Source organism: Pavona decussata, unplaced genomic scaffold (assembly GCF_977016875.1).
Source record: "Pavona decussata unplaced genomic scaffold, jaPavDecu1.1 SCAFFOLD_152, whole genome shotgun sequence".
NCBI classification, from domain to species: Eukaryota; Metazoa; Cnidaria; class Anthozoa; order Scleractinia; family Agariciidae; genus Pavona; species Pavona decussata.
The window spans coordinates 132,499-154,084 of record NW_028145564.1 but is presented as its reverse complement, the minus strand read 5'-3'; the positions used below and the strand labels follow the sequence as shown (position 1 = coordinate 154,084).

At 38.9% G+C, this 21,586-nt stretch overlaps 1 protein-coding gene across 1 annotated transcript in view; it reads left to right on the top strand.

Moving 5' to 3' along the window:
• Positions 1-3,228: 3,228 nt before the first annotated feature.
• Positions 3,229-21,586, top strand: part of LOC146466174 (uncharacterized) — a 115,040-nt gene continuing 96,682 nt past the window's right edge. Inside the window, exons 1-4 of the mRNA XM_085127673.1 lie at positions 3,229-3,344; positions 8,740-9,093; positions 12,175-12,449; positions 13,974-14,230. Coding sequence (XP_084983799.1) covers positions 3,266-3,344; positions 8,740-9,093; positions 12,175-12,449; positions 13,974-14,228 — 963 coding nt within the window. The 5' untranslated portion in view covers positions 3,229-3,265 and the 3' untranslated portion in view covers positions 14,229-14,230. The remainder of the gene's footprint in view (positions 3,345-8,739; positions 9,094-12,174; positions 12,450-13,973; positions 14,231-21,586) is intronic.

Here is a 21,586-nt window from a genome sequence, read left to right as displayed (position 1 = left end):
GTTTTAAGCTTAATGCTTCTTAGACTTTTTAGAGACATTTTCGGACAACTAAAATTGTTTTTGCGTTTGTTTCTTTTAAAACAATTTTCAAATTTTGCAAATATAAGTCAATAAAAAGTTACTTTGAAGTATTTGACCAAAACACAGAGAAATCTTCGTCACAGCGCACATTTAAGACCATCAAGTTCTCTTTCACTACACCACCATCAAGTTCTCTTTCACTACACCAAGTTTTGTGGTCTTCCAGTACATTTTGCAGAGTTAGAACTGATTCAGTTTTATTTCCCAGATTTGGCCTAAGCCATCCCTTAATTATAACATGCTTGACAAGTTCTCATTTGGAAGGGGTTTCACTTATAAAAACACCATACGGAAGTTGGCAATCGAGCCGTTAGCAACGACCACGTCCGTTATACACCGAGTAATCTGTTTCTTTCTTTCTCCTTTCTTCCTTTTTTTCCCCTTTTTCCTTAAAGTAGTTCACCTCTGTTAAGGGAACAATTCAAATCACGTGATCTGGAAATTTGACACCTTCTAGCAACAGCAACTGCTAACCTTGACTCCAACCCAGAGTTACTTTTTGGATTGCAGAATTAGTTAGCCTTTGGGTCAGTTCTTTGAGTTAGGGCTAGTTTTGGGTAAGAGTCGGGGTTTGGGCGTCGACGGGTCACGTGACAAATCTTCTCATCACATTGGAACACCCTAGCGTAGAGTATTTATACCTAGAGTATATAGGCATGCGGTGGAGTGTTTGTTAAGCGAAAACGAGAGTTTTCCGGTGAAAGGTTAATTTCAAAACTGATCATCCCCTCCCCCTGACTTGCACTTTGGGCTTTCTTTGAAATGGAGCTCTTGAAGGCTTGTACCAACTACTTTCTCCCACTAAGTCCTTATTGTTTGTATAGGTAATCACATGATTCCGAGTGCAATTTGGAATAAATAAGCACGAGTAAAATTTTAAAAGGCTGACAAAATTGCACGAGCCCGCAGGGCGAGTGCAATTTGTGGTCTTTAAAATTTTACAAGTGCCTATTTATTCCAAATTGCACGAGAGAAATCGCCAAAATACGCCACGACGCCAAAATATTGAGCCAGGAGCTACCAAACCGTTTGTACCAGGACTTGTACTTCAAAGCGTTTTGTTTTTCCACAGCTCATTTAATTCAGTGTTTGTCAGACTTTAAAGACTTGTTCGGCCGATTGACTTTAAGCTAACCTTGTTGTCGCAGTAGTCGAGCTTTACCTTCAAGAACTTGCTTCAAACCTTTTTTCTCTCGGTTTCTAATTGTGGAGTATTTGTAGCCTTACCTTCTTAGGTAACGTTCAATTGCAGTGCGAAGACTGCCATGCTCTTATAGTCTTTCCCGTCTTCTTTACACACTGTTGCGTGGAAATCCTCGAGAATTTTGTTGACTGCCTCCGGTTCATAGTTTTCAATATTTTGGTCGTAGCCCTTTCGTGCCGTCCAAAACCTCCAAACTTTTAGCCTGTTGTTTGTGCTTTGTTGAGTTTCTCTGCATTTACCTTTAAACTTCCAATTAAAATGCTGTTATCCTCCTCAAACCTGTTTGCCATTTTGTTTCGAGACAGCCGATTTGCAAATTTGTGTACTTGTCAATCATTTTAATTTCACCTTTGTTGCACTAATTTCAACTTTCTGCACTCAATTTCGCATTTCTGCACTACACTCAGGATAAATTAAGATGCTCTCCACCAATCAGATGGCAGAAATTATTGTATGTATATTATTAGCTTAGACTAACACAAAGCTTTCTAGTGTTACTAATACTAAAAGCTAACACCAGTTTTTGGAGTCTGTGATATCCAAATATTATCTACGATGGAAACTGAAAATTTCATTGAGGGAAACTTTCGAGAAGGGGAACAGAGTGACGAGCGGGGGGAGGCTAGTCCCAAACTGAAAGTAGTCCCTGAGAGAATAAATACAGAATTGTGGAAAGCTATTGTCTATGATGACCACAGGAAGAAGATCTAGGCTGGATGGTCACGACAACAAAACACCAGGTCGTGAAAAGGGTGGCGTGTCTGTCAATTCTGTTGTAAGAATTTTTAAGACAAAAAATGAATTTCTTATTTAACTTTAAGACCTTTTTAAAAACCCCTTATCACACGATTTTAAGCTATTTCTTTGGAAAAAGAAATGAAAATTATATCGCGTACCTTCGGCGCCATATATAGTTATAACCTCAACTGATTTTAATTTCGCTCATATTTTGTCGACACCAACCCAAACTGGTTTTACCCAAAACGAATACTGAAGCACCGAACAAAAAAGTCACCGTCAGCGACCTTGTTACTCTATTGTTTTAGAAAGACATTCATGGTTTCCTGACGTTAGACCAAATTTCTATTTCTATTTCTTGAAGTTATCCCCACCAAGATTCCAAACAAATGGACCCAAGTTTGTTTGTAAAATTTCGACGGACGGACTGTGACTGCACTTTCAAGCCATCATTCTGGTAAGTTAACAGTTGTAAGAGACACTGGTAATTAACCTTTAAAACTCTGATTTGATTTGCTTGCACGAGTTTCGATTTAAAGCTTTGAAGTAAAAACAAAGGAAATTCGTGGGAGAACTTGATACCCTTGCCTAAAAGCAAATTCCTAACCGATTAGTTAAGTAGAAAGCCTATGTGCATCTAGGCAAGTCATTTTTAGTCTTCCTACGTCAAATTAAATGCAGTTTGGATTCGATTAATTCACTTCGAGACTGATGTTCAAAGCTGGAAAATATTGATGGTAAACGATTGGCCTTTCGTTATTTTGGCGTTTTTAATACCTCCGATGACGCTATCCAGTGATATTTTGGGAAAGTTATACAAGATTTAAGAACATGTTTTGCAACTTCAGTGGAATTCAGTGTACTAAAAGCAACGAATTCTGTTCCTCAAAAGGAGGAAAATGTTTCTGATAAATAAGCAGGAATTTTCAATATTCTTAACTCACCTAAATAAAATGAAAATTAGTGAACTAATAAGTTGACCTCATTGAGACTACGTAACGGTTATTGAAGAATTTTTTAGGTCCATTTGATTTGCTTGAGCAAGTTTCAATTTAAGGGCTGTTAAAGAAGAACAAAGGAAATTCGTGAGAGAACTTGATAGCCTTGTCTAAAAGCAGAATCCAAACCCGTTAATTCATCAGAAATCCATGTGGGTAAGTAATTTTTAGTCTTCCCTCATCAAATAAAACACAGTTTGGTTTCGATCCATCCATTTCGAGACTGACGTTCAAAGCTGGAAAAATGTTGATGGTAAAAGTTTGGCCTTTCGTAATTTTGGCAGTTTTAATGACTCCGGTGACGCCATCTAGTGAATTTTTGGGTAAGTTATACATGATATAAGAAGGAGACGGCACTTAACAAGAAAATTATAATCGATCAATTGCCCTTTTTAATGGACTAACCTTACACACAGACGCCAATCAATTTTGTTAACTATAATAAGGGTAACACCAACTATCCCACCATAGTTAAAACTTTAATTAATTTTAAAACAGTAAAACGTTTTATGGACAGTAAGTATTTTTTTTGTTCACGCTAGCGCGGGTCAAAACTAAATCAATTATAAAGGTGCCACTTTCTTACTCAAACGTTCAAACAACTCTAGCCTAAATGATTGCAGTACAGAGATTAACGAACATAGCGTCCTGAATGTATGTAAGAATATTCCTACAACTGGTATAAGCAAAGGGTTTATTAATTTCGCTTTCTCTAGGTTTTCACCATTGTACAGTCATTTTATGAAAAAATTTAGGTTCCATTTCATCAGCGAATGGAAAAAAGAAAGAAGCTTACAGTATTAAAAATTTCAAGGCATCGAACATCGAAGGAGGCTTTCCTTGCGACTTTTCAACTTGTTGCGTTTTGAAACGTCCTTTAAGTTCTTATCTGGTTTAATGTCAATGATTAATGTTTGGCTCTTAGTAATTATTGTAGTTCTTGCACCTTCAATCAAGCCAGCTTTAAAGTAAGTTACCGGTTGTAAGAGACATTGGTCATTCACCATTAAAACTCTGAAAATACGTAGACCTTTCGCTTCGTGACTAGTTGGACTGAGCAGTCTCACGCAATTGTTAATCATTTTGTTTTTCTCTGATTTTCCCTTTAATTAAACGCAAACATTCCGTCGGCTGTTCGCTTCAGTGATACAAAAAAGTCCAATCCTGAAAAAATTATGTAATCTTAATGTCTCAAGGATTCATGCGCGTAAATAAAATGTTAGTGTTTACTGTTTGCCACGGTTTCCACTTTGAACAAATTCGATATCTTAAAACGCTCTCTTCGTGATGTATTTCACGAAAATCTAGTGTGTCAAATGATGCGACTAAAGGGTAAAAAGTATACAGCGGTTGCCTCTTAACCGACTCAAGGAAAATATCAGATTAAAATTTCTGTTATTTTCTAACTAGCTGGAGTAGACTTTTCAACGTACAGTCATTAATTCGCATGCAAAAACTATTCAATAGGGTTTGTGTTTATCCTGTATCAGCCCTTCAGATTAAAAGTTAAAAGAATATACGTGGGTTTTGGGAACGGCAATATTAGAAGTTCGGTTGTTTGATCAAAGGTCTTTAGGGAGAAATGGCAACTTCATTGGAATTTTACTTAAATCCTCGAAACACCTTTGAACAATAAAGCAAGAACCTTATTTCGCTGAGGCTTAGGAAACCAAGAAGATCGGTGTTTGGGCAAAGATATCGCTTGCAAAATGGAGATGGGTTTAATGACATAACTTCTCTTTCGGACGTCTTCACAAAGTGCTGTCAACAAACTTTATGAACAGATTGGGCTACAACGTAGAATAAAAAGTCCAACACAAAATAAAATAAAATAAAATAAAATAAAATAAAATAAAGTAAAATAAATTGGATATATATTGATACAAATTCGAAACACAACTGAAATAAAAGAGAAGATATTCGATCCTGATTATTTGCTTATGTAGAGGCTTCTCTCTTGATTTACAAGACATAGGCAGAATTGCATATGAATTAAACTGGCTCTCTTTGGTCCTTTTTCGACTTGGTCACTTCAAGATTACAATTTTTCTTTTCTTTATTGTTTTTATTTGACCTTTTCAAAAAGGTTTTCATGTGATTGGAACTCACGTTAAAGTCATTGGAACGAAGGCAACTTGTGAGAGAACATGATATCTTTTCCATTTCCGACACGAACTTTCTAAGCATCAAGAAAACGCCTTTGTTGTCAAAAGTAAAATACATTTTGTTTAGTTGCATTTTAAAACTTTTTTGGAGTTAAATCTGATGGTAAATATTTGGTAATGAATGTGGGATTTTAAGGAGGCCTTTGCACTTTTACGGTTGACCCCATGTTAATTGCTGCAAAAATAGTCCAATTCGTTAAAAACTGTTTCTATTAATCGTCATGTACGCGGTCCACCCTTTAAAGTAAAAACCGCTGGCAAATGAATCATTTAACGTCTTCAAGAAAAACAAAAAATTAAAACCAAACGCTAACGCATTAGATTTCGTAAACGAGGTTTGGAAAGGAAATTTTAATTAGCGATGAATCTGATTAAACGGCCACGAGTGATACGTACAGAGCAACTTAAAACTTTGCACCTTAACCATAGCATAATATGTCACCACTCAATGAATCTAGCTCTGGATCCACCACAGAAAAACGCGTGTCGCTGAGGAATCGACAGCCATTTGCCTTAATTCCAAAATTAATTCGCTATGACTGACTTACCTGAGAAACCATATTGAGACAAATGCCTATTAAATATCGATGAAAGAATTCCTTGCTTCACAGAGTCTTTTGTTTTGCATGAACGAATTACAGTTCACGCTTTTAAGTAAGAACAAAGAAATCTTGTGGAGAACTTGATATCACTGATACCCGTGTCTAAAAGCAAATAACAGACCGGTTAATTAATAACAAAGTTAGCGTGATCACGTAACTCTTAGTCTTCCATAATCATCACAAATAAAACACAATCTCGATCCGTCTATTTTAAGACTGAATTTCAAAGCAGGGACGATGTTGATGGTAACCGTTTGCTCGTTCGTGATTTTGGCAGCTTTGTTAGCTCCAGCAACATTCTTTAGTGAAGGTTCAGGTAAGTCATAATTCATGTAAGAACGATGGAGTACCTCTAAAACCTTAAAAAAGAATTTTAATCGACAAGAAAACCAACCGTAGATTTTATCTGCATGCTTAAGGCGTATAACGACAGATTATCAAACATTTTCCAGTTATCACTTATAGTAGGTCTTAAACTCCGACAATCCGTTTGCTGCTCTGCTTCCTGCAAAAAGGCAAAACATCGACTTTTTAAAGAAATTTCAGTTTATCCACACGACTGTCTGAGTATATCAGGTGGAAAAAAGGAAACCAATTCAACCCCAACAAACGAGGCTTTGCATTCTAATATTAACACCAGGAACACCACGGCAATTCCATTTAAAATGATGAAAATAAATATTTCGTCCAGAACCGTCCACTGCTTTCTTATGATAAAGGCCAGTATAAAAAGATTTTAAAAGGTTGACTTTTCAGGTTTATCCCTTGCTATGTTAATATTTTGTCGCAACCGTGAAAACGTATGCCCATTAGTACACTGTTTAACTTTGCAACGCCAGATTAGTTCAAAGCTACCTAAAATGCTGTCTCTAGCTCGAATACTACCTTTTCTCACCATTGGAGGTCAACTTTAAAAGTTTTTCATCTAGTATACGCAAAAGACAAAATGACAGAAAGGAATATGCCACTACTTCAGTGAAAACGATGTGCATGTTTCAAAAACGTAACAGTGATTTCTTTATTTATTGAACAAATCTTCACTAACCTGGAAAATCTCATTGAGAGAAAAGGAAAATTAAATCTCGATTTGTCCATTTTGAGATTGACTTTCAAAGAAGGTGTAATATGTTGTCGAAGACTTTATTTCATCCGACTCCTGCACACAGGCCTGCTTTCTGCATTTACATAAATGTGTTAGCCTATTTAAATATGCGTATACAAAATATAACATATAATAGGTGCTATGTTAATTGAAACGAAAACAAACAAAACAAAAACATTCATTCGAATAGGGTTCACTGTCTAGAGATCGTACATCATACTAATAATATCTACTAAAACAAGAGTCAGAGCTAAAGCCTTTCTGGTGCCCGGACCTCACGTCCCGAACGAGATTTTCTTGGATCATCCTCGGTTTCTGCTAAGGTGGAACATTGTGGATTGGCGCTTGAGGGTCGTGCATTGCTTCTCGACGGGTTGTTTGCTGAATTATCTGCTGATGTGGACTCTCGTGGATTGGCGCTTGAAGATTGCGTAGTAATTACTTCCTTGGGGAAAATAGCTAGACAAGTTGTTTGCCAGGTTGTTGGAAGCATTGTTTGGTCTAAGATGGATCATATTTCTTCGTAGTTGGGTACCAGCACTAGTTTGTACAACAAATGAGCGGGGTGTATATAAATCAAAGGGGAAAAAACTCGGTCCGTAACTTACAGTACGGACCTCGAACTCGGTTAGTAAGACGTATATATTAACGGTTCTCTAGAAGAACATTTTATGAAATGGTACCATCAATAAAGCTTTGACTACTTTTTTTTCACTATAAACACCAAACCAGACAAGCGTATTTCAACGGTTTTCTCCACACGCTGAAGAAGGGTTATATACCCGAAAAGTCTGTGTTTTTTTCAAAACCGTTTTTGACACTTTGTGATGTTTATTTTTATATCAATCCTATCTGAAAATATTTTCAAGTGTCACGCACTTCCCTTTTACGGAACAATAATATAATCTGCTAAAGCATTTATAAATTTCCTAAAGTCCTAAAGTCGAAAAGATGTTTTACCCTGTTGATCTGACATAAGTTAACTATGCAAGCGAAGACAGTGTTCGTAATTTGTTCACCGTAATTTAACGTTTCATCTACTTGTACGCCGAGGTCTCTTGCAGGAAACAATTGGAGTAAATTAACATCATAGTTAATTGAGGTACTGGTCATGAAACCTTACCATGAAAGCAATGGTGCTGCAATTTATGTTGGAAGGGCCGCGACCGTGTGCACTCCGTTGTTTTAATGTTCACACTACAGTTGAATGTCTTAACAGGAACAATTCTATTGGTCAGTTGCTCCAACACTTAAAATCTATTGTGGTTTGTGCACGGTAAGGTCCACAACGCTAACAAAAATATACAACAAAGAAGTTTGCCAGGCTTCATAAACAGTGTCTTTTATGAACTATGTTGACATCTTTGCCCAGTGGAATGACATGAAAATCCGGAGGGCGTCTTCGCAACGTCTGACAAGTTTCTATCACCAAGAGTTTGATTTTATCTGAGTTGATAAGAAGGCTATTAAGGCAGCAATCTTTTTATTATTTTTATTATTATTATTATTATTATTATTATTATTATTATTATTATTATTATTATTGAAGATTTCTTTTTTGTTTTCATCGACTATTTACATAACTTGCGGACACGGGTCTGGGCTAGTTATGTTACACTCAATCATTTTCATTTTCCCCTGAACATTTTGTCAGGCTAGAAAATTTTAAACGTTTTCTGCACGCGCCACCTGTGCCACTTTGCTGGGCTCCATCTACTATAATAAGTCTTGTACACGGTCTCTTGCAAGAGACTGCCCTTGCCACCGTCAAGGTCATTAAATGTAGTTTTAACTTGTAATAGTCATTTTTAACTGTTTAAGGCAGTAATTGTTATATTTTGATAAATAGGCAGGGTGCGGAGAATGTTCAAAAATCCACAGCCACAGCAACAGCAACAGCAACAGGTCTGTGATCCTTCACTTCTATCTGACGCACAACCGTGCCTCTCAACGTACTTTTTGAATAAGATAATGCCTCTGGGGCTCTGGGACGCAGCCAATCATCCATCACTATGCTTCAAATGTCAAACGCTTAGCCCCAAATATCAAAAGCGTTATGGCGACCCTCCTGGTAAAGACTACTTTGCGACAGTGTTTGACGGAGATGACGGTATCGCCATCTTGTCCGCATATATTGTTACGGCTAAAGCCAAGATACCAAAAAAAAAGGCTGACAGAAACGATGATTGGCAAGAGACTACTGGTAAGTTACTTGACTTACCTTGGGACCCGACAAGCGCCCTTTATTGGGTGGATTCTCGCTAACGTGCGGTTGGCCTATGATAAATCATGGACCAATGTCTTTATCTTATGAATAAAATGCGGTAGAATCTCATTGACTATATTTACCCTGCGCTTTTTGGACTTTGCAAGTCAGGGCGAGGGGTAGATTCAACTGTATATAACTGGTGAACATCGAAATTTCGGCTCCAATGTTTGATCTGCTACCTTTGATTATTCCATTTCTCCAAAACCTCGGAAAACCGTTCAAACTAACCCAGAATAATAAAAAAAATAATCAATGAAAAGATAATGACGATACAGTTAGAAGTTTTCACAAAAAGTTAAAAAAAATTGCGGGTAACATGGCTGTCACAATTTTGCTGTCAAGTAAAAATCAAGTCACGTGCAGATTAAAATCATGCCAACCCATTACTGGCAGATAAATGTTTAGGATAAACCGTTGTCACCTTGCAGACAGTCAAATTGGTCACCAAAGACTAGCCCACACCTAAGAAATCTGCCGTTACACTGAAAGACTTTTCAAGCAGCTAAAATTTTATTAAAGACATTTTGACTTTCAAAGCACAAAGCACAAACCTAACCATCCACTAACGCTTATTCGTCAATTTCGAGCTGGGAATGCCCACTGGGTTCGATCCCTGGTCTCTGCGTCACATCTGGGTTGAGTTTTTTGTTGGTTCTCGTCCCTGCTCCGAGGTTTTTCTGCGGGTACTCCGGTTTTCCTCCCTCCACAAAAGCCAACATTTCCAAATTTCAATTCGACCTGGAAATGTCGACGAAGAGCTAACTGAAATTCCCATTTATTTATTTATTTATTTATTATATTTTTCGGTCGCTTCTTTCGGTCGCTGCTTTGTAAACACGAATATCATCAGTACCACTCCTAATAGCTTTCCTTGAATGTCCGCAGTTTAGACTGTAAAGCAAAGGTACCAGTAAATGCTTTCTTTCTGACTCCATCCTCCATTTCTTGAATGAATGAATACATACATACAGACTTACTACATAAACTCACTTACAACAACAACAACAACTTATTTTACAGATTCAGATTATATAAACGGCTTGTCCTGCAAATAGCCACAAAGCTAGAAGAGAGTGGACAAGACGAGCACAAGAACTTGGAAAAAAAATTCACAGTAAATTACAAACATGCTGGAAAACGGAAAACTTAACTTTACATAATAACGCAGATTTAGATATGTCTATACATCGAAATTTCAACTCGAAATCCAAATTTATGTTTCTTTGCAAGATAAATAAAATGCTACCATGAGTTTGAAGAGAATTTTTCCACTCTGTCAGTTGCCGATAATTCACAAGTTTTTTGGCATTCTCAAGGTTTTGGCAGATTATTGAGTGTCATTATTCAACACATTGTGACACTGCCCAAATATGGTCATGTTGAACTCAATATATGTCGTCCGCACACAACAGATATCCTGCGATATACGTAGTTTTCGTGAGTCGGGAAGCAAAATGGCAGTGCGCTTTCAAAACGTATAAACGACCTCGCAAGATCACCAAACTATTAATAACGCTGTTTTATACTGAACACATAAAGGCAACTAAGGTTGCTGTTAAGAATTGTAATGGTAAGTGCAAAAACTTTTACTACTTACCTAGCTTTCTGTTTGTGAACTGGCAAATTACAGTTCAGCAAAAACGTTTAATATATTTTTCGCTAGACTTTTGGATTGTCCCGTATTCTAGGGCTCAGAAATTGGAAACAGTACATGTATTTCCTTAGATTGGTTCTTGCAACCGTTAAACCGAAGAGATGGAGAAAACCACCTGAGAAAATCCGAGCTCGCACCGAAGTGCCTCGAGAAATTTTAGCTCTCTGGCAGACAAAACGATAGACGGAGCACAAAGTAATTATTCTCAGAAGCATCAGATCCGCTTGAAAAAACCGTTTAGTTTCATAAAAGATCCAGAGTTCTTGCAAAGAACAAGTCACTAGATGCGTTTGTCAGAACACTGAGGAAAGATCGTGAAATTGCTTGAGTAATAAACAAAGAAGCACTCACCCGAGAAATCGTTGAAAATTTATATACCACACAAGTCAGACTATAGTGGGGTGAGATCAGACGTCAGTATGTAAAGGCGCCACTTTCAGCTGCTATCGGTTCACATTTTGTCTCAACCACCCACCCAACCCACGCACGAATGTGAAACATAGATGAAATCAGAGATAAGGATAGACCACCACACCAGGGACTACTTCCCTTCCCTACTCTTTTCGAGCAGTGTGTGGGTGCTTTAACGTCTCACAGATTATTGGGAACAAATGTTGTGATAGGGCTCCTTTTCGGTTAGCCGTCCTTATCCGGATATTAAGACCGGATATTCTAACCATTTGCAAATGTCATTACAAAGGCAGCATAATCTCCTGAGTCACTTAAAGACCCTGAGTGTTGGTCCGGCCGGGGTTTTAACCCGCGATTTCCCGCACGGCAGTCCGGTGCTCTCCCAACTGAGTAAAGGATAAATTTAAGGGGTGTCATATAATAAGTATAACATCAAAAAGATATAACAAGATATAACAAAGGTATAACAAGATTGTCGCTGTTGTTGTTGTCGTTGTTGTTGTTGTTGTTGTTTTATAGACATTCATTCCGTGGTTTCTTTGCTATATTTACTTTCTACGTCAGTTTGAATCACGTGTTATAACCATTATAATCTTTAATGCATGTCGCTGGAACTACCACTACCATCGTTATCATCGTCGTCACTGTCATCGTCGCCATCGCTATCATCAATGATTATATAACTGACAAGCATGTGCACATGAACCCTTTTTCTTATTTTTTAGCGATATACTCTTCCCTTGCGGACACCTCGCTATCAGGAAACACCCCGGTAATGCGAACAGCAACTAAATCCCGACAAAATTTAACACATTACACTGAGACGTTTTACTGAAATAAATTCCCGCTAATACGGACTCTCGCGGTCCCGAAGGTGTCGGCAATAGAGGAAATTGGCTGTACTTTCTTCTTCTGTTTACTATTAATGAAGTTTTACGTATATATTGCAGGGATTACCCAACCGAATATCGCTAACTGGTATTTTAAAAGTGGTTTTCAGAGAGGTCACCTGAACCCTGTCAAAATCAACTCGTTTGACGAAAAACACGTACAGGCGACATTTACGTACAGTAATGCAGTACCACAGTACGGTGGACTCAATGGAGGTGCGTGGAAAACATTTGAAGGACAGATAGTTGACCATGTCCAAAAGAACTGTCAAGACAGGAAAGGAACTATGTATCTAATGACTGGAACGTCAAAATTCCGAATCGGCAAAAATGGGGTATGTACGTGAGTCGTGGGTAAAGGCTTATTTAAGTCTTTAAGTTATTTTTATGGTCTCCACATAATAAATGACACGAAAGACTAAAAAATACGTCGCTGCATTAAAAGTACATCAAAACATTTGGGAATCCTTAGCCTGTGAACAGGCCCCATACAATTGGGCTTTACCTTTCACAGTAGCTTTGTACACAAAAACGCCGAAGTTTTAGTACAAGATTTTGAACAGATACTTGGTTAAAAATACCTTTCTTCACAAAGTTGGGTTGAAACCAACAGCATTGTGTACGTTTTGTGGTGAAGAGAGTGAATCCCTTGAGCATTTATTCATTTCATGCTGCATAACAGAGAAGTTTTGGCTGGAATTTAGTCACTAGTGCAAAATACACATTAAACTTGAAAAACTATCTGAGGTGGATTAGCTTTTTGGAATTTGGGACAGAAAGGAGGATTTTCTCTTATTTAACCATCCATTTATTATTGCCAGAGAAAATATTTACGATTGCATTAGCAAACTTATTCACCCATCGCTGAGGCTATTTATTTCTAAAATTCATTATATTTATATTTATAGAATTTAAGATTAACAAATTCACCAAACATGAATCCAGTTTTAACCGCAAATGCAATCACCAGTTTAAGTGCTTCATGGCGGCAGTCATGTCTTAATTATGTTTATGTTTTTTTTCCCATTTATTTACTTTTGTTATCAATTCAGTTGTTATTATTTTATTTCGCTGCCATGTAACCTTTTTATAATGCAAGTAGGTGTAGCGTGTTTTAGGTTGTATGATATTTCTGTTAAATACATTTTGCATGTGCCACAATTTATTAATTATCAAGTTTTGTTTTGTGTATGTCTGTGCTTAAGTGAAGTATTATATTGTAAGTAGTGTGAGTAATATATTGTGATAAAAATAAAAAAAATTATGAAAAATAAGTGGCCTAGAAGGCAAAGACAAAAATACGCGCTCCGGTCGCCAGGCTCGCCCATTTTGCTTTCAGTCCTATATCCCACTTGGGAGCCTGTTTACAGGCTAGGGAATCTTTTGCTCTAGGATACAAGAACAAGGAATGGCTCTTGACTTCGTTACACGGAATACGTAAAGCGGGTCAAATTATAGGCTTTGGAATTATCTCACAGTAAGGGATATTTTTCTCGGTACTTTGTGTGTCCTTCGGAAAGCTCCGTTGCCCTTCAGGCAATGGTTATTCCGTCGGTAAATGCATTCGGAAGCCATACCAGGAGCCGTACGAAAGACGCAAGGTCAAAGGACGTGAAAGTAGGAAACAGCTTAGATTCACAAAAATCCATTTTCGCAGTTTTTATGATACAAAGGAAAGACGTTAAGTACTTATCAACGTAAGACAGTCGAATTGAAGAGAGCAGTAAGTGTCTTGAAAGATCCAATAAAACCGCCCAGGAACTGTTTAAAAGACATTTGGCAGGTCAGGACAATACTGAGAAATTAACAGAGTTATTCTGAGGTTGATAGAAATTTTGCTTTTGTATTTCATCCTGCAGAATTTACAGACGGGAATAGAAATCACAACAAGAGGCTCCATCGTGATTCCAAATTCAATGTGGACAGCTGGTTGCTGCGTGTGGAATAATGGCCTGAATTACGAATCCATCGCAGTCATGGGGAACAACGTGCCTGACAAAGACAACACTAATACACAGCCATTGAAATTGAATGTGTTGGAAACGATTTTGGCCGGTGGGAATCCAAATGTCGTTGATCTATTTCCTGGCTCCAACGGTCAATGCAGAAACTAGCGGTCAATGCAGACTCATCCTTTGAAACCCTGAGGGCAGCCTGCGTTGAAAATTCGGCTGGGTATTTTTTTTCTTCTTCTTCTTGGTAGTCCCAAAAATGCATATTGATTACACGGGGGGCCTAGGCCCGACCGCGTTAAAATTTCGGTCGAGTTTCTTTGTCCTCTTATTCTTTCTCGCAGTCATAAATGTGTGTATGAATTATTCATTAAACCTATCTTTCATCAAACCTGGATTAAGCTCTGCTCTCTCCCATAAGGGTTCTTAAACTCTGATTGTCTTAAGCAAAACGGCCTAATCAGAATCTATTGTCGCGTATTTCATGAGGGAGGGGACCGATTCATCCCTACCTGTGTGGTGACACATACGGTGTAGCCACGATCTAGAAAGAAAAAGCTCTCTATCAAAATGGCGGCTACGTGCATACATTTAAGACTATAATATGCCGTTTTCAGAAACAAAACAAGCCCTTTTGAAGCGTAAATCGGAAGAAAAACTTCTAATTAGTACTCAACAGGTTAAACGGTGGAAATTGGAGAGTTCACTGCAAAGAAATACGCTTTAACTGACGATTGAATAATTCAATGCGAAGAGGAAACTTGAGATCACACCTTAAGATCATCACTGGCGCTTGACGCTGCAGACTTTATCGAACTGATGCCTGAGCGCTGGTAATCGACCTAAAAAAAGTTCAAGGTTAGATTGTCAATTCCTACTAAACGTTTTCATTTAGGAAAGATTTTTGTCTGTTTGTCTTTCTGTTTTCTTGATGAAACGAGGACACTTCGTAATCTTACAACTTTATATACTGACAGTACGAAACCAGAATATAATTAGCGCAGACGATAAGGTTTGCCATCAATGCTTGCAAGGCATAGGTCGCACTTAGCAAATTTTTGCGATAATTTGTTTACTTTGCGGTCAAAATCTGTCAACGAGACACTTTTCCTAGTGCGACCCTAACTTTTATGGTTTGGGAAAACATCAAAAGCGCCGTAGTGCTTGGGTGGGGCAGGCAGATTTCGGAAATCTCGGGCTTAACAATAGGAATCACAGCGAAAACTTATTACAATTCATCACAGTTCCCCGTTTTTTTCGGTGGTAGCGCAGAGAGTCTTCGCAATATATATATTCTCAAGGCCAAAGTTATATTCCTGAAGAGGCAACTATTTCAGAGCCCTTTGCAGAATTCCTCTGCATCATCGTCTCCGGCGCTCGTCGAACTCAGCGGAACAAGTTCGTCGTCTTGCTGAGGAAAGACGGGTGTACGTCTTACGACGGAGAAACAATCCTCCGAAGATTATGGACCGAAAATTTTGACCGCCTTGAAAGCATGAAATATGTTGCGGTTTCAAATTTCCTGTTTTTTTTTTTCTTTTTTGCCGGCAAAGTTCAAAACTTTGCCCAAGTGCGACCCATACCTAACATAAACAATACGAGAACTTCCGGTATCTGTCAGATTGCTGTTATCCCAAGGTATCATTAATTAGTAAATAAACCCCTTTAGGCGGCTGGTATGTCGGTTGATAATGTCTGCGGCTGAGAGATTGTCCGACAAATGAATATTTGGCCAAGAATCGAATAGCCTCCCACGCAGTTGTTTTTAGGGGACTCGCATTACCTCCTCCCCACAAACGCCTGCTTACCCGAGCGCCACATTCCCTTCCGCCGCTAAGCCAATCACAGTGAACCTTTTAAAATCTGGAAGGTAGACCTTGACCTCAGAACGCCTCTCGCGGGAACAGTGAAAAACATCATGGCGGAGACAGAACTTGACCGAGCTTACGTGAGCTTTGAGCAAAATTTCCCTTTTAAATGCCTATTAACTGACTGCAATTAAAGAATTCAGGACGGGAGATAGCGATATCTTCGTCAATTTGCCGACTGGTTACGCTTTGCCTTCAATCCTGTCGACCTTGTCGGTGTGGAGGAAACCGAAATATTACCCGATTTGTCGGTAAACCTTAAAGATTTTGTAGTTGAAACTCGCTTTGTTGTTGCAATTTGTTCGGGGGCATGTGCGACATTTTCCACAAGTTGATCGGCTCTTTGTCTTTTAACTTTCCGTTTAATAGTCTTTAGTGGACTGATAAAGCAGATCTCCCCTTGATACCTTCTACATTCTTCTTTGCTTTCTCGAATCGAGTTAGCACTTCGTACAAACAAACAAATCTGCTTCAGAGTTTCCGCACCCGTAAGAGGTGATATCTTCACCGACTGTCAACTCAACCAGCGGGGCAGATCAAACACTTTCCCAAAGATTTTGACCCCCCCCCCCCCCAGGGGGGGGGGGGGTACTCCCAAAAAAATTGGATAGGGGTGTGCGGCCCGCTTCCCAAAACCCTTACCCTACTTATAACCACAATCTGCAATTTTCCCTTAGTTATTACCAAAATGGCTAAAACCGATACCCTATTTATGACCAAGGCGGCTGAAAAACCATACCCTTTGGCGCCACACATACCTATATAGCCCATATAAAGGAGTACCCCCCCGGGATTTTGACTAGCTCTCCCAGCAGATAACGGTGTCAAAACGTCGCACAAGAAGCGCTTGTATTCACATTCGATATTTGTTTTGGCGTTTCAGCCATGACCAGTCATTCCAGAAGTGAAAAAATGTATATATTCCAACTTAACTCCCGCATCTCTCAAGACTGTACTAGAGAATGTACAAAGCTCGCGGGAAACGGAAGCGGCCATTGTAACCAGCAATTTGATTTGATATCATTATACAATGCTTTGATGGTGATTGGCTAGGGTGCTTGGGGAGTAAAACAATGGGAAAGTAATGTGACGCTTGGTTAAGCAGGCGTTTGTGGGGAGGAGGTAATACGAGTTCCCTAAAAACGACTGCGTAGGAGGCTAAGAAGCGAAGCTTCGAGGGCAAATGTGAAATTTTGAGGACAATCTCTTAGCCAAGGACATTATCAGCCGATATACCAGCAAGCCAGAAAGGGGTTTATTTATTTTATAAACCTCCCATTAATTTTCATATCGCGCAAAAACTGCTCGCAAAAAAAGCCAGTGCTGATCTGATGACGGATGTGCGCGATTGACGTAAACAAGTACATTTGATTGGTTTACAGGAACTTTATTTTCACTGTGATTGGACCAAAACTTGAAAGGCTGTCATGTGAAATAAACTATCGCAACGCCCCTTAGAACAAAACTTGAAAATTCGGCGCTGTTTAGCTTTACTATTTTTTTACTATTCCGACGGACTGTTCAAAACTTGGCTAGAAAAAAAGTATGTCGGTCTCAGGGAAAAATCAAATCATTTTAATTGTCACTGCGAGCGCTGAAATAGAAATTACAACCGTGAAACACAGAATGTGCAAAGTCTGGAGCACTAGAAGGATACACGTTGAAGGTTGACTGTTGGTGAACCTGCTGGCTTCGTTGTTGTATTGCGGTCGAGGACGTGGCAGTAAAAGACGATGTAGCTCCAGGTGAAACAGCTGCAAGGGAAGGTTGAACGGAGTTTCGCTGTGTTATAAATCGACGGACGATCGCAGATCACTCAAACTGTTGCTCAATGGTTATCCGTGCACTATAAGACTCGATGGATTTATCACTTGCGTGGCCTGTTACGCTCTTCACTCGGCAGTTTTCTAAGCCAGCAGCTTTGAGGACCATTACCGATGTGGCTCGAATGTAGTGGGGAGTGTAGACGTCTGCAAGGCCAGCTTTCCTGCACATGACCGTAAGGAGATTCTCCAGCTTGTGTTTCCCCATTGGTGCATTATAAAACCAGACCTCATCAGCTGAATAAAAAGAGCTCGCATTGTGGTTTTTCGGTTTTTGCCAAAGGGCATCGCATCGTGGCTCTCTTTTCGCCAAGTACTTCCTAAGGCAAGCCACAGGACAATGGGAATTTCCGGGCCATGCCATCATCACAGATTGACTCTCGTCTTCGTTGTCGCTGATTTCACGGGGATGATTTTTCGTCGCTCTCTCGCTTAAGACGAAGTAATTTAGCCCGCTAGTTGTTGTTTTGAGTCGAATGTCACCCGGTTTCATCGCACGTTGGTTTTCACGGCCTCTCTTCCCAAAGTACAGAACGGTGTAAAACCATGCAGTATTTACAAGGCTGTCTGGAGTATCCAGACCAAGTTAATTGGCTGCATAGAGAGCTTTAAGGTCCTTGCTGGAAATTGGACGCTTGTTCTTTGTGGAAGAAATCAATCCCTGTCGCGCAAGATCTTTCAGGGATGCATCTAAAGCTTCGCTTGCTCGTTTGAATACTTTATCCCGAATAATAGAAAACGGCTTTCTTTGAGGGGAACCAGATAAAAATCTGTCCAGACCGGAACGAATGGCTTTCACAGTGTTGCTGCTGCGTGGCTTTCTTTCCACGTTTCTGGCTTTTACGTAAAAACGTTTCAACATGGTTGACAGCTCTGCCGGCTCCATGTTTTCAACTGCAGTTGGGATTTTTCTCTCTTTCCTCCATGCTAAAGTTGGGCGAGAACGGTTGGTTTTTATCATAGTTGGTAAACACAGTGTATTAATTCTCTATTTTATAAAATGACTCAGTTTAAGTTTGCGTAGGACTAAATCTGAAAGTCTACTTGTAACTTTCTTCACCTTCAAAGACGTTGACAGCATATTTTGTTGACTTTTTTTGTACTTTCTGGGACTGCATTTGCGACCAGCTTTTTAATGTCGCTATCACTGGACTCTACAAAACGAGTTTGTTTTTCTTCCATGTAAAATATTAAGTGAAAAGGAAATCAAAACTCTTGAGCTGCCTTTTTTCCGCTGGCTTTGTTTATTTCCGACGGAAATAATCGGAGGACAAATATCGACGAAGACGGGGGTTATTGCGTGATAATTGTCCTGTAATTTTGCACCACGTGACGTAAAGTAGCCAATAAAATCGCGCGAAAATTAATGGGAGGGTTATAACAGCTAATAAAATCGATTGATAACTAACTAATAAAAAGCCATGATTTAACGCAATCAACGATCTCCGACTCCAACAGGTAATCAGCCATTCAATTCAAAGTTAATGTTAACATCGACCCAAACATTCCACGTAAACGCTCTAAAAAGCGTCTTGTCTATTCATTAACCTTTATTAAACTCTGCTCTTCCCTAAAAGGGATATTTTTGTTCTCTATTGTTGTCATTGTCTTCAACAAGAACGGTCCAATCAGAATCTATTATCTGCTCGTATGTCAGGAGGGAGGGGACGGAGTCTTTCTACCAGTGTGACGTCACATAGCCGTGAAAGAAGGCTCCTTTCAGAGGCCATATTTTTTTCATGTTTAAGCCTCAAATATGCCGTTTTCAGAAAGAAACTTAGCGCTTTTGAAGCGGTCGCAGGTAGCCCAAGCTCTACGATTTGTGTCTACGCATTGCACCAATTTCGAAGCATGTTCAGGCCCAGTTGTTCAAAAGCCCGATTAAGCTAATCCTGGTTTAACGTGAACTTTGATTCGAGTTTAATTACTTATCAGTAAAGATTCTTCTAAAATATTTTTGGCCCTCAGTTTTGACTTAGAGCTTTCTTTACCTTGAGCTTGAAATTAGGGTAAAAACACTATTAAAGAGCGAAATGGAAACCTCGATTAACTTTTAATCGTAGATAAGGGTTAATCGGCTTTCGAACATCCCGGCCGTGGTTGGTTTATTCGAAGTAAACTTTGCTACATCTTCCCGACAAGACGTTCTGTTTTGGTTTTTGTGTTAACTTGTTTAAGAATCGGTTTCGCCGACAGGAAAAGATTGGTGCATTTTTATGTCAGAATATTCCCTAGCATCGAGTTACGTTGGGAACAAACTAAGAGCTGAAAGTGGCCTCATCAGAGAAATACTGGCAACTAGCTTGTTCGAAAGCCGATTAACGCTAATCGACGATTAAAAGTTAATCGAGGTTTTCATCGCACTCTTTTAAAATTGATTTAAAGGCTAATGTCAAGCTTAAGGTAAAGAAAAGTCTATGTCAATACTAAAGGACAAAAATCTTTTGGAAGAATCTTTATTGATTAGTAATTAAGAGCAATTCTCCAGGAAAGTGAAGCAAACTTGGAAATGAAAATTTTTAGCCCCCCTTCATTTTTTGTGTGGAGGTAGGTTACCTGGAGGGATGAACAAAAACAGCCATATTTGGATCGGCATGTGCGTCGTGGCCATGGAAAGAGCACTTGATCACGTCGGCCTGACGTCTATGTTTTGAACAAAAAAATCACTCTCAAATAGTAAAAATAAACGAGTCTGGTTCTCGAGTGCATTTTAACCAATTCAAACGAAATTCATACAGATGGTAGAGGCACTCTCCCAGTTTATAAAATTTGCCATTAGAGTATTTTGGGTTCTGTAATCAAGAAGACAATGTTCGTATTACTATGTTGCCTGTCAGCCATTTTGACAAGCAGGAAAAACAAGCACATCCATATTCGTTATTTCTCCGAAAGTACTCTTTCCACATAAACCAAATTAGCAACAGAGCTTACATAGATATTGAAGTTTATAGATATTATAAAATCTATTTGGGGAAAATTATATTCTGGCCATGGGTGTTGAAGACATCCAAGGTAAGTTGCAGAAAATTGCGCATGCAAAATTGGAAATGTTGAAGTCTCCAGTATTTGGCTCAAACAGGCTTTGGATAGAGAATATCAGCTTCAGAGGTTTTTTTTATTCATCTTATCTGTTATCTACATTTGATTAATTAGGTTTTGGCCAACGAATTTGATAATATATAAATTAAAACAAAGCCTACCTTGCACCTTTTGGGAATTTCTTCAAGATGCTTTTATCGTATAGTATGGGTCTCTCCTCAGTTCGCTTGCTCCATTTTCTTGACCAAATCTTTCACAGACTCTAGCGGAAAGGACAAATCTAACTGGCTAGCCTTGCCGAACATCTACTTTTAGACCAAAGATGATGATGCATTAACCCGAATAAAGATCAGTCTAACAGGTCAAACACAGTCGTGTGTCGAGTATCGAAATAATTCATCAATACAATCCATCCAGGAGGTTAAATAGATGCATCAAGATCACAGCTGAGCAAATGCATGTCTGCGACGATACTGAATAAAGTCTTTAGCTAAATCGAGTCGTACATTCCGTGGTGCATGGTTGAGAAGCAAAGAAATCGTTGTTTACGACCTGTTTACGACCAAACGTATGTAGACCGGAAATGCGAGTAGAAAAACTGTTGCCCAGATGTACTTTTAAATGCGATACACGCGCTTTTTATTTGTTTGTTTTTGTAGCTTCAGCTAAAGCGACATTGTCGCAATGGCATTATCTCTTCTTTAGATATTTTTGGTACAATATCTCATTGATTGAGGGATAAAAGGACGACTTTTGATCCGCTTCTATGACTGTTTTACAGTGGTGAATA